General features: G+C 43.4%; 1 protein-coding gene and 1 long non-coding RNA gene across 4 annotated transcripts; one reads left to right on the top strand and one right to left on the bottom strand.

The window, feature by feature from the left end:
* Positions 1-38: 38 nt before the first annotated feature.
* On the bottom strand, positions 39-9,986 carry tkfc (triokinase/FMN cyclase). Of its 3 annotated transcripts, none has more exons than XM_031584811.2 (16): positions 9,892-9,986; positions 8,851-9,040; positions 8,296-8,588; positions 8,125-8,203; positions 7,505-7,594; positions 5,337-5,371; positions 5,026-5,110; positions 4,832-4,921; positions 4,550-4,666; positions 3,062-3,178; positions 2,499-2,636; positions 1,711-1,817; positions 1,390-1,493; positions 1,008-1,041; positions 822-914; positions 39-698 (listed from the first exon to the last, which is right to left on the bottom strand). In XM_031584811.2, exons 1-16 carry the CDS (start codon positions 9,895-9,897, stop codon positions 531-533), a joined length of 1,746 nt encoding a protein of 581 aa, XP_031440671.2. In that variant the 5' UTR covers positions 9,898-9,986; the 3' UTR covers positions 39-530. The 3 variants fall into 3 exon arrangements, with proteins under 3 accessions (XP_031440671.2, XP_042566338.1, XP_042566337.1); XM_042710404.1 differs by lacking the exon at positions 9,892-9,986 and adding an exon at positions 9,644-9,853; XM_042710403.1 differs by lacking the exon at positions 9,892-9,986 and adding an exon at positions 9,495-9,622.
* On the top strand, positions 6,254-6,870 carry LOC116224593. Its single transcript, XR_004165642.1, has 3 exons — positions 6,254-6,344; positions 6,595-6,678; positions 6,814-6,870. It is a non-coding gene; the product is annotated as an uncharacterized LOC116224593 (long non-coding RNA).
* Positions 9,987-13,216: the final 3,230 nt, after the last annotated feature.

The following is a 13,216-nucleotide window of genomic DNA, read 5'->3' on the forward strand; positions in this document are numbered from 1 at the left end:
AAAGCTGCCTGTTACAAACACATGGAAAACCATAAAGGTAATTCATAAAATATTTTATTAATAAGATGCAAAAAATTAAAATGTTATTCTTAAAGTGCAAAGACTGTACACTAGTTCTGCGACCATCTAGTTACCATGGCAATATCATTAGAGCAAACTGTAGTAGAACCTTTTACATTCGAAAGTTGCAGCAAGTATACAGCAACGTTTGTAGAGAGCACAGAGTAGAGCAAAGGAAGTCATAGAATGAAGAAAGAATGGAAAGTTATACTTGACTCCAACTGGAGAATCGAACTGTATCTGGAGCTTCTTTAGATAATCAGGAATGATGTTTCCTTATGTTTACATAATGTTTCCCATGAATCCATTCAGACAAAGCACAAACTCCAGCTACTGAGGAAACCCATAATACGTAAGATTAATATCTCATTAATATCATCTAATTTCTTGATTTGTAATGACAATAGTCAAAGCTATGATCACTTGACTATGCTCAATGGATCTCAAGCAGTCGCTAGCATCTACTGTAGCTATTCAGGAGCTAGTCCTCCACCCAGGGCCTCAAGCACTGCTTGCAGAATGGCAGCCACTGCTACGGCCCCAGGGTCAGGCTGAGTCAGGTGTTCACTGGCGATGTAGCTGGCTCGCCCTGCCTTAGCAGAGAGGCTCCGTGTCGAATCTGCACCTGCCTTAGCTCTCTGTCAATGAAAACACATGCAGTTGCTTCAAGTGGATCAGACCAAACTCACTTGCCAAAGACCTATGGTCCAATCTATTACACACAGTAGATCATTGCAGAGTTCTCAGCAGCTGTACCTTACCTCCACAGCTGCCTGTAATACAGCCATGGCACCAGTAGGAGGGGATGAAGACAACCTCTGCAGCTCCTCTACCGCAGGACAGAGGGCATCCAGCTGGGGAGAGTGGGGAAAGGCGTTGGGTTCAAATCTCAGACAATAGATTAGCAGTACGCCATTAGCTGCAGAGGAATTGGTAACCAGTCTTACCATAGTCCGGTCACCAGGCTCTGCACCTCCATACCTGCAGGACAACAACATGAGGTCATTAAGCGCTTAGCAATTTTGGAAATTACAGGAAGTATAAAATAGGGGCTTGTTGAATAATATTAAGCTATGACGGTCATGTTGCATATTAACCAAGTTGATGACCTTCAATTGCCAAAGGACAAATCCTGTTCCCGCCACGTAGTAAAATATCAGCACAGAGAAATAATTATTCCTCCTGTTAACTGCTAAACCATTCTTAGAGAATTACAGTACATGTAAGTTCTAAATTTACAGTCAAAAATATTCTGCGCTACAAAATGGAAATCAAAATGGCACTATCTTTCCCACTGAAGGGTCTATGTACAAAACATCCCTCATTTACCTCTTCATGGCCTCCGTCCCAGCATGCACTGCTGTGGCCCAAGCTGCAGGGTCATCCTGTCCCAACAGCGGCAGTGCTGCAGCCGTCAGAAAGATGCTATACAACTGAACAACCAAAGGAAACAGTACACATTTACCTGCTGGCTTTTACAGAAAACTATTTCCCTGGTTTTGTCAACCTAGAGCTATAGTACAGTATGCGGCCATTAGCCATTTTAGACTGAATACTTCCAAAAGGAAGAGAAGGGATATGCAGTACCCGCTACTACATTTCACCATGTTTCTGCCTAAATAGCACTGAGGAATCAGACACAACACAAACCGCTCCAGATGATCCACCCATTTTTTCCTGCACCAAGCTCGCCAGAGCGGTCATTAGCTGCCCAGGACAACCGGGGAGCTTGCGGCCTTGAAGCCACTCTTGAATGGCTGTGTGTAGGAAGACCAACAAATCAGTGATGAAGGCTAGACACTTCAGAACAAATCAAATTCCTTCCATATCAGATATTTGTAATTTTTTAGATTATATTTCAGGTCCGATCTTCATCCAACAGTCAATAAACAACAGCTAAAACACTAATGAAACTGCAACATTTATACTTTAAAAGAATCAGATAATATGGCTTTTTGCTATTTACACCACATATAGTCTACCAGTCATATGCAGTTTTAACGACATGTGACCTCAATCTAATGCAGTATTAATGTAGTGGAGCACATCGATTCATCTATGAGTGCATCACAGGTATCTGGTTTGTGTGTGTGAGTGTGGAGTGTGTGTGGAAGGGGAGGTGACATTATATATATATGTGTGTGTGTGTGTGTGTGTGTGTGTGTGTGTGTGCTTGTGTGTGTGTGTGTGTGCGTGTGGAAGGGGAGGTGACATTATATATATGTGTGTGTGTGTGTGTGTGTGTGGTGTGTGTGTGCGTGTGGAAGGGGAGGTGACATGGGTACTTACTTATATATGTGTGTGTGCTTGTGTGTGTGTGTGTGTGTGTGGTGTGGTGTGTGTGTGTGTGTGTGTGCGTGTGGAAGGGGAGGTGACATTATATATGTGTGTGTGTGTGTGTGTGTGTGTGCTTGTGTGATGTGTGTGTGTGTATATACCCTTAGCTGCACAGGCATGGGTATTTCCACAGTCTCCATCCCCAGCAGCACGGTCCAACATGTTAAGCTCCTCCTGGAGCTGCAGCAGGGCCTCACACACACCCTGAAGCGCCTTCTGCATCACATCACTCAGAGGACCTATGAGAAACCACCTCACACACTCACTTCTGCATCATATCACTCAGAGGACCTATGAAAAACCACCTCACTCTCACCTTGACTCTCACTTACCGGCAGCACCTACACTAAACATCCTATGGCTCCGTTGACACACACACACACCTCACCATGCAAACTGTGGAAACTACCCCAAAAACACTTTCACGCCTTTGAGGACACTGAGGCACACCAGTGCACAGCTGCCAAGGATGTAGTGCAGATGGTCTAATGTCGATTTTCACACAGGAAATCTTTACATTTGCATGATAGAGTATGTGACTATAGAATAAATATGCTGTTGTGGAGAACTGAAAACAGTAGAACGTACGCTGTATGCAGATAACATTAATGTAACTGATAAAATAAGAATTGTACGGAGAGGGGATTTTCTTGTGCTGCCGTACCTGGCCTGTGTGTGATCTCATGAGATGCAATCAGTTGTGGGGGCTCAACGCTCCACTTCCTCCCGCTCACGGGTTCACAGCTGAGGTTAGGCCAGGCTGGAGCGCTGGTTTTAGCATCTAAGAGGAGCAAGGGTGAAATAACCCAGATTTTTTAGAGTGAGAGGGAGAGACAGTGAGGGAAACGACAAACAAGAGGGTCAATGAGAGAGCATATATATACAATTAATACACTAAAGAAAGGAGAGGACAAACGGGTTCTAAAATAATCATCCTGCGATCATTTTGACTACACTAACAAGTCCATCCTCAGAGCTAGTGTGGATCCTGTATGTATATTCATAGGCATATAAAAGAGAATGAGTGGATCCTGTATGTATATTCATAGGCATATAAAAGAGAAGGAGTGGATCGTGTATGTATATTCATAGGCATATAAAAGAGAATGAGTGGATCCTGTATGTATATTCATAGCCATATAAAAGAGAATGAGTGGATCCTGTATGTATATTCATAGCCATATAAAAGAGAATGTGTGGATCCTGTATGTATATTCATAGGCATATAAAAGAGAAGGAGTGGATCCTGTATGTATATTCATAGGCATATAAAAGAGAATGAGTGGATCCTGTATGTATATTCATAGGCATATAAAAGAGAAGGAGTGGATCGTGTATGATGCATTCATAGGCATATAAAAGAGAATGTGTGGATCCTGTATGTATATTCATAGGCATATAAAAGAGAATGTGTGGATCGTGTATGTATATTCATAGCCATATAAAAGAGAATGTGTGGATCCTGTATGTATATTCATAGCCATATAAAAGAGAATGTGTGGATCCTGTATGTATATTCATAGGCATATAAAAGAGAATGAGTGGATCCTGTATGTATATTCATAGGCATATAAAAGAGAATGTGTGGATCCTGTATGATGCATTCATAGCCATATAAGAGAGAATGAGTGGATCGTGTATGATGCATTCATAGCCATATAAAAGAGAATGTGTGGATCCTGTATGTATATTCATAGGCATATAAGAGAGAATGAGTAACAGAAGAAAAAGAGGAGCCAAACATCACACACTGTGGACCCATTACAGGCAAATTACAAAGACAAAAACATGCACTACTGGAACATGCAATTCTGAAACATAAAGGTTATTTGGATGCTAAAATACACTTAACAATCCAGGATGCTGATTGTCTTATTTGAAATCACTACGAAGTTTAGCTGTATTTTAAAGCACACACAGTGTGTCACTGCTGGTATTTGTTTAATTTGAACAGATGGTAAGGTATGAACACATGTTTCTGAGAAGAAGTGAATGTTAACGGTCATGTGCGATACAATGCTTTCAAAACCAATCCATTACTATGTTCTTGGCCTGAACCACGGAGCAAGTTAACTATCTTCACAGACCAAGCTCACAACATATGCATTGGCTTCAATGTTCATCTCAGAAATAATCAGGGGTGTGGACTAACCAAAGAGCCTAAGGATCTCCTTATCTGCCTTCATGACGGACAGTGACATGCCTGCCATTTCCAGTGAGGTCATAAACGAGCCCGACATCACCCTGGCAACAACGATGGCACGATCCTCTGCAATCAGGAAAATTATCTAAAGTGACCGCCTGCCAACATTACTACCACAGCCATTTTCTATGTGAAATGATTTACAATTGTTATATTAGTATATATCAATAAGAATGATACTTCACTGCTTCATAAAGACAAGCTGTTTCTCCACTTGCTGGTGAGTCTTACCAAGACAACTGATGGCAGCCTTAGTGACCACAGCCATCTCCAGGCAAGACAAAGCACCCAGATTATTCACACATAGCACCACATGGTCACCTTGAGCAAACATGAAAACAAACAATCAAGTACGCATACAATGATATCTCTCTTTTGGCCAGTTACTTATCCTAAAACCACTCCTGACACCACAACTAGAGTACCTGATTTAATTGCCAAGTGGGACTGGCTGCTAGGATCAGACATGTGGTCTATCATCGTCTTCACCACCTCATCTGCTGGGGCCACCTATGGGTCAATCCCATTTATTGCAAGTGGGAACAAACAGACAGAACTTTTTGTAAGGATGTCATTGTCTGAGCCATTGTAAAATGCAATCGGTTCTATTGTTTTATGTCGTTAAGTAATAAAAGCCCATATGCCTATTTAACAAATATAAACAAATTTAAAGCAAAAATAATAACAAAATCCATCAAATGGCATTACTGATTTCAATTCAAGTCATGATACGTACCTTTGACCTCTTGATTCCAGGTTCACCATGAATTCCTGTCACAATCATTCATTACTTTCAGAGTAAAATAAATTGACCATTTAAAGCGACTAAACACATTATTTGTATATTTCATATAAATTCCATATAAAATGATTAATCATTGACCACTATTGCACTGCCCATTGTGTCATTTATAAAAATAAATAAATAAAAAATGTTTTGAAAACTCCATGAATTACAAATTCTAGAGGCAATTTCATATTTTACCAAATAGATGGCAAGGAATGTACAGCCATACACTCCCGATACACCCACAAATGAATCTGCCACGTTACCCGCCTCACCCAACTCAAACCTCTTATTAGTGCGAATAGCGATTCTGCTCGACCTCTCCCTTTGCTGTTGTACATTTGCTGTTGTGTCTGCACATGTGCCTTGCTCTACCAACATTTTTTTATCAAACTGTGAACATTTGAAACATTTCAGCCTGTGGGTAACGTCAAAGTTGCCTGTGCATGTATCTATCCGTGTCCCCCTCTAAAGGTGGCCTGTGCATGCGCCTGTGCACGTATCTATCCATGTGTCTCCCTCTAATTCCCTTGCCTGTGCATGTATCTATCCATGTGTCCCCCTCTAAAGGTCGCCTGTGCATGTATCTATCCATGTGCCCCCCTCTAATTCCCTCGGCTGTGCATGTATCTATCCATGTCTCCCTCTAAAGGTCGCCTGTGCATGTGCCTGTGCATGTATCTATCCATGTGTCCCCCTCGAAAGGTCGCCTGTGCATGTATCTATCCATGTGTCTCCCTCTAATTCCCTCGCCTGTGCATGTATCTATCCATGTGTCTCCCTCTAATTCCCTCGCCTGTGCATGTATCTATCCATGTGTCTCCCTCTAATTCCCTCGCCTGTGCATGTATCTATCCATGTCTCCCTCTAAAGGTCGCCTGTGCATGTATCTATCCATGTGTCCCCCTCTAATTCCCTCGCCTGTGCATGTATCTATCCATGTGTCCCCCTCTAAAGGTCACCTGTGCATGTATCTATCCATGTGTCCCCCTCTAATTCCCTCGCCTGTGCATGTATCTATCCATGTGTCCCCCTCTAAGTCCCTCGCCTGTGCATGTTTCTATCCATGTGTCTCCCTCTAAAGGTCACCTGTGCATGTATCTATCCATGTGCCCCCCTCTAAAGGTCACCTGTGCATGTATCTATCCATGTGTCCCCCTCTAAAGGTCGCCTGTGCATGTATCTATCCATGTGCCCCCCTCTAAAGGTGGCCTGTGCATGTATCTATCCATGTGTCTCCCTCTAATTCCCTTGCCTGTGCATGTATCTATCCATGTGTCCCCCTCTAAAGGTCGCCTGTGCATGTATCTATCCATGTGCCCCCCTCTAATTCCCTCGGCTGTGCATGTATCTATCCATGTCTCCCTCTAAAGGTCGCCTGTGCATGTGCCTGTGCATGTATCTATCCATGTGTCCCCCTCGAAAGGTCGCCTGTGCATGTATCTATCCATGTGTCTCCCTCTAAGTCCCTCGCCTGTGCATGTATCTATCCATGTGTCCCCCTCTAAAGGTGGCCTGTGCATGTATCTATCCATGTGTCTCCCTCTAAAGGTCACCTGTGCATGTATCTATCCATGTGTCTCCCTCTAAAGGTCACCTGTGCATGTATCTATCCATGTGTCCCCCTCTAAAGGTGGCCTGTGCATGTATCTATCCATGTGTCTCCCTCTAATTCCCTTGCCTGTGCATGTATCTATCCATGTGTCTCCCTCTAAGTCCCTCGCCTGTGCATGTATCTATCCATGTGTCCCCCTCTAAAGGTGGCCTGTGCATGTATCTATCCATGTGTCTCCCTCTAAAGGTCACCTGTGCATGTATCTATCCATGTGTCTCCCTCTAAAGGTCACCTGTGCATGTATCTATCCATGTGTCCCCCTCTAAAGGTGGCCTGTGCATGTATCTATCCATGTGTCTCCCTCTAATTCCCTTGCCTGTGCATGTATCTATCCATGTGTCTCCCTCTAATTCCCTCGGCTGTGCATGTATCTATCCACGTGTCTCCCTCTAATTCCCTCGCCTGTGCATGTATCTATCCATGTGTCCCCCTCTAATTCCCTCGCCTGTGCATGTATCTATCCATGTCTCCCTCTAATTCCCTCGGCTGCTCTCCTCCTCACCTAATCCCAGCTCCATCTCTCCGGGTGGAAGCTGAAAGGAGGGCAGACTTCCTGGAACACTACAAGGAGACAGACTCACACCAAGAGTACCTGCGGTTCACAAAGAGACATGTGGCATCATTAATTATAGGTATTTATGATCTTCAAGATAGGATTAGATCAATTTTCAAGGTGCATTCATCACAGGGGATCCTGTCCTAAATATATGTTCCTTTGTGTATCGATTTGTATGTTTGTGGATAGACTAGCACAAAGTAAGCATTTATGGAACAGATGAACATTCACTAGATTATCATTATCAAAGTACTTCAAAAGGTGTCACTTTCTGTTACATGCAGATGTTGCAACATTCAACGAACTATACACTGGGTTTCATTTTATTTGTCACAGAAATGGCTATGCATGCTACGCAACAGCTTCCATAATACATCTGCAATTAGGCATTGCGATAATTCTGTGAATCCCAAGAGCATTCAAATATCAACAGGCACCCTACTTGGGCTCTGTGTATTTGTTGGATATGGAATGCACTCATGTTCATTTACAGTATGGAAGTTAGGGACTGCAGTTGGTCAGGTCTAGATTTGCCTCTTAGCCTGGTCAATGACCATCACACTTACCAATGTCTTTCGCTGCCTCGTTCACCCTGGAAACAATAGTCTCTAACGGCAAGCCTTCTTCTGCCATTGCCCCAGCCAGCTGACGGGACAAATAGAAAGGGAAGAAATGAACTTCTTGATTTCAGTCCAGCATTAATAATCACAAAGGCCTCACAATGACACCAAAGTCACCTTGTGAACAAACACGGTCCCACATAAGCCTCTCCTGCCAGCCTTGCTGGGTTGGTTGAACGCACAATCATCTGCTACGATCACCATGTTGACTGGGACGCCCTGACAGCGGGCCTGTTCAGCGGCGAGGCCAAAGTTCAGCCTGTCCCCTGTGTAGTTCTTCACCACCAGGAGAACCCCCGCGGCACCCCCTTGCCACAGGGACAGGATGGCAGCCAAGATGCTGGCGGGAGGGGGCGAGGCGAACACTCCCCCAGCCACGGCCCCCGAGAGCATCCCAACACCGATGTATCCTTAAACAGACAACAATCAAGGGCTAATTAGAATCTCACATTATAAATGCATTTGTAAATATTGTGCCTTCATATCCATTTAGTGCCTCTGAATGAAAGACATGAATTCAGTGCTTCACAAACACTATCACTAAAATAACTATGAATTTAGAGCCTTTCAAACATTACAAATAAAATAAGTAGGCTACACTAACACCCTCACCTGAGACTCTAGTATTGATTTGTTCTATAGTTATAGAGTAAGCATACATGACCATGTCACCTGCATGTGCGGGCTCGTGGCCTGATCCCCCACCGGACAGCAGGGCCACCTTTCCTTTAAGGCTGCCCAAGTCAGAGCGCTGCACAACGCGGTGCCCCCGGAGCAAGGTGAGACCCCCGTGGCTGCGCACAATGCCACACAGAGCCTCATCCACACACTGGTCCACTGAATTCAGCAGCTTCTTCTGCACCTGATCAGACAGAGACAAATACCTGTGGGTACAGCAATCTCGCCTGCACAGCACATGGCCAGAGAGATGCTTCACTCTCAAATATTGGTTTTGGGTGAATCACTGTAGACTGCAGAGCGTTTTGAACTCCTGTAGATTAAGAGGGGCGCCTGAACTCGGTTATCATTTTAAACTACACACCGAGATTTACAGTAACAACAAAGTTCTAATAACTCTCCACGTTTCGGACAGATACAGGCAGCAATGCATCTATTCAACCATGTCGCTACAAATCAAGGATGGAAAGTATGTGTTGATTCATATAGCCTATAGACTACATATGGTTATTAGATGTTTCAACAGTTAATTTCCCCATCGGAAGAAGACACCCATAACCTGAAAAGCATACCCTCACTACGTGCTTTCTTTAACCCAAGGCCAAAGTCAACTGTAATCAAAGGACTCTGAACCTTACCTGCGTACTACTGAAAGGTAGCTACCCTACATTATGTTCGGTTAACGTATCGAATGAAGTTAGCAATGAGGTAGACTATAACATTTACCACCATGTTGCACAACAGCAACAAAATAGATAAGTTGTTAGCCTGTAAACAAGTAATGTACTCATGAACGACTGATTTGAGTATGCTTTCCCTTGTGTAAATGATCGCTTGCTCGCGAGAATAACAGAATTTGCTAATGCAAGCTAGATGGGTAAAGCTGGGATGCGAATCTCTCTGTCGGTCGGTCTTAGCCAAAGAACCACCATCACACTCAGTTTTTTCAATTTGTTCAACAGGATACAAATGGGACTTCTTAGGGACCTGTGCAATATACTTCTTCAGATATAAGGAGACAGGTGGATGTATTACCTCCATGCTTCCTGTTGTACTTTGCGCCCGCCCACCGCAAATGACTATGACCAAAGATGTGTCAGGGATTTTCAGGCACGGTTTTAGTAAAAACATGGATGCAGTTAAGGGATGACACGGGTTGGAGTCCCATCTTTTAACTCGAAGTGTTTACTTATACAGGTCATTTAAATCACTGAGTACGCAACAAGGACACGTTTTCTCAACAGAGGGAGAAGAGATCAGTGGACCTGACCGCTAAATCATTTACACATTCCATTAAATTAGTTCTCAGATGCTACAAAATAGTGAGCTCTAGCCTGAAACACGTTGACATACAGAATAGTCTTGCATTGGTTTCAGAATTATTTAGCTAGTTGTTTTAGGCTACTTTATTGCAATTCAGCTTTTTAACGCGGCTTCGTAACATTTCAGTTTTCATCCTATTGTCCTACACATTCAAATTCAAGTTTATGATGGAACTTTGAAGTTTGAGACCTGAACATAGTGATAGTGAATTTTTTTTTGCGTGCCGACTTTTTTCCATGTTTGAGTGGTCGCCTATGAGGTCCTGCATCTGTAAGACTAGTGCAAGTAGCCATCTGAATAAATGTGTACTTCATCACAGAACTACCGTGGTAATAATCATCCTAAAATGTTCTGCAATAGGGCTACAAAGAACATGGACGCATTAGGCACAGTTAGGCCTATGTGCTAAGCTTCGATTGATGTCTTCGTTCGTTTTATGTCGTTCATACGTTTTCATAATTTGATAGAAAGAACTTTATTTATTCAGTCCATAAAAAATAATTATTCAGCTCCTCACTCACTGTTCTGTTGGACGTCGAAAAAAACCCCCACCAAACAGCATTGCCTGCCTTCATTCAAGAGATGAATGTATCGTTGTAACTAAATGGACAGCTGATTTCAATATCAGTATAATAACCATTTTTAAACATAAAATGAGAAGTGACAGCTGGCTACCTGTCATTTATAATCGTCTCAGGCGATGAAAAAAAGAGTGTGGGGGAATTTTAAATGAATGTTGGGGGTGTTACTGGGATCAGTGCTCTGCCGAATCCTCTGCTGACAGCTGAATAGACGCTGTGGTTAGGGAAACATTCCAGTGCCGATTAGATGAGTTCACACTCTCAGACCTGGGCACTTGTACAATACCATGGCGGAAAAGATTGGCTTATATCCTCAGACTACTAAACACTTAAACCTTACCATCTTCTTATCTCCTTCCACTGGTGAAATAGGGAGAGTGGGGTGTTATGACTGCCTAGTTTTTAAATTGGGTGAATAATTCGAACATGTCATTGTAAATTATGATCATGGTAGCCCGAGTAAAGAGGCATGGATTGACCCAGTTAAGTAGAGACAATTTGATTCGAGAGATGGGCGATAGAATAGCTTTAAAGAGAGGGACAGTCAGGGAGCTGAGGGGAGACAGAAAGGGAAAGATTGTGTGGAAGATCTATATGGATCTATATGTCTATATATAGATTTATATAGAGAGAGGAAGATGAATATTTTGCTTTTGCTCTTTCACATTTCCTTGTTGGATTTCTCTCTCCATCTCCCTCTCCCTTCCCTTTCCTCTCCCTCGGGGCAACCCTACCTCTCTCCACGGAGTCACATGGCATGGTGGCATTCTCTACGGCCCCACCAGCTGCCCTCATCGGGTAACAAGTGCTGTAGCAAACGAAAAATCCTCCCAGAATTCCAATTGTACTTCCAGGATCAACATCGATTGCTCTCTGTAGAGTCAAGCCTTTAGAACCACGTGAAGTACTTTAAGTTTTCAATTGGGTTCTGTATCTGTGCAGATTGCCTTGGGAAGTGGTCTAAGAAGATCCAGTGGAATATTTTAGATTTTGAATGGACTTAAAGAGCACGAGGCAGACTGAATCGGTCTTTTCTGAATTGCGTGAGTAGGTATTCATCTTGTGGAATACACATATCCTCAGCCACTCTTTTTCCAAACACTTGCCTGTGATCTGTGTTCTGCCGTTGTGTTTCCACCGACCCAATTCCTCCTACGCCCGGGTGTCTAGCTGCTCACGCTTTCCAGGCAGATCTTTGAAGTTTTCTGCTCTTGGACTGCTGGGAGTTTTCAGTACGGTCACTTTTCTGCTTGTGGGATTTTTTGGAAATTTACCCTAGTCTGCTCGTCTCTGCTAAAGACACCATCCTCAGGGACAAGGGGAGACGTAAGGACTGCAGGGGTGCATTCTCTTCCCTTGTGCACCCCCTCCACTCTGGGTAGAAGAGATGCTGGAGAACAAAAAGGGACAGAGCGCTCAGGATGGAGTAGTCTCTGTCTTAACCAATACTGGTCCCATCAACAGAGTGGCAACCAACAACTGCATCCTTACTGCTAAACCTCATGCAGCCACCCGGTAAGTTGGAGGTCAACATGGGGCCTGGGGCCTGCAGATGATGTCGGAGCTCAGAGAATTGTGGTATGATGGTCCAATTGAGCAGCACCAACCATGTATGAATAAGACGTCCTCACTATGGCTTGTCCCACGTCCATGTCTCCCTAATACACTAATGTGTGGATGTGTTCGTCAGCCACCTGCGTTGTCTGCGTCTCACACCTGCTATGTGTTCCACTGTCTCCATCATTTCACATGTGTGTCTTATGTTTACCCTTCATTGTCACTATATTTGTCATATATTGATGCCCCCCACCTCCTCTTCAATCTGATTGCACGTTTCGTTTCCCGGGAGATGTGTCATTTCTTGTCTGTGAAGTTTGCAAGGTCTTCCAGTAGGTTTTGATGGTATTTGTGTTGGATGGCTATGACTATTATTCTGCAATCCACTTAACTGGTGACCAATTAATTTGGACGGACTCACAGTCCCCTCTCTGTCTCAGTAGACTAGTATGTATTTTATACTACCGGTGACGTTCATTTTTCCTATACTTTTCCATATGCTAAAATGTTAAAGTTTGTATCCAACAACAGATGTAAACTTCACTGAGATTTTGAACAGAGTTCACCACTGTATTGAGTGTTGTAATGTAATTACCACGTGTAAAATGCACTCTTAGTACAATGGAATGGCTTTGGGACACGATACTGTTCCACCTGTTTGTTTCTAGTTGATTGAGAGGCCTGAGGTCGGCTCTGAAAGGCTTAGTGTCTGAGTGAGTGGTGTTTCATGAGACGATAGAGACACCGGTCAGTAAGCCTTCACACTTTCTTTGTCTAATCTGGTTCCGCGCTACAGCGTGTCCCTGTTGACACTGCTAGGCAAGTGTGTGAGGTCAAATGAGTTGGTTTATTTATGAGGATGAGCAAGGACAATGTGGAAAACACATAACTGTTTGAAG

This window comes from Clupea harengus, chromosome 18, assembly GCF_900700415.2.
Source record: "Clupea harengus chromosome 18, Ch_v2.0.2, whole genome shotgun sequence".
Taxonomy (NCBI): Eukaryota; Metazoa; Chordata; class Actinopteri; order Clupeiformes; family Clupeidae; genus Clupea; species Clupea harengus.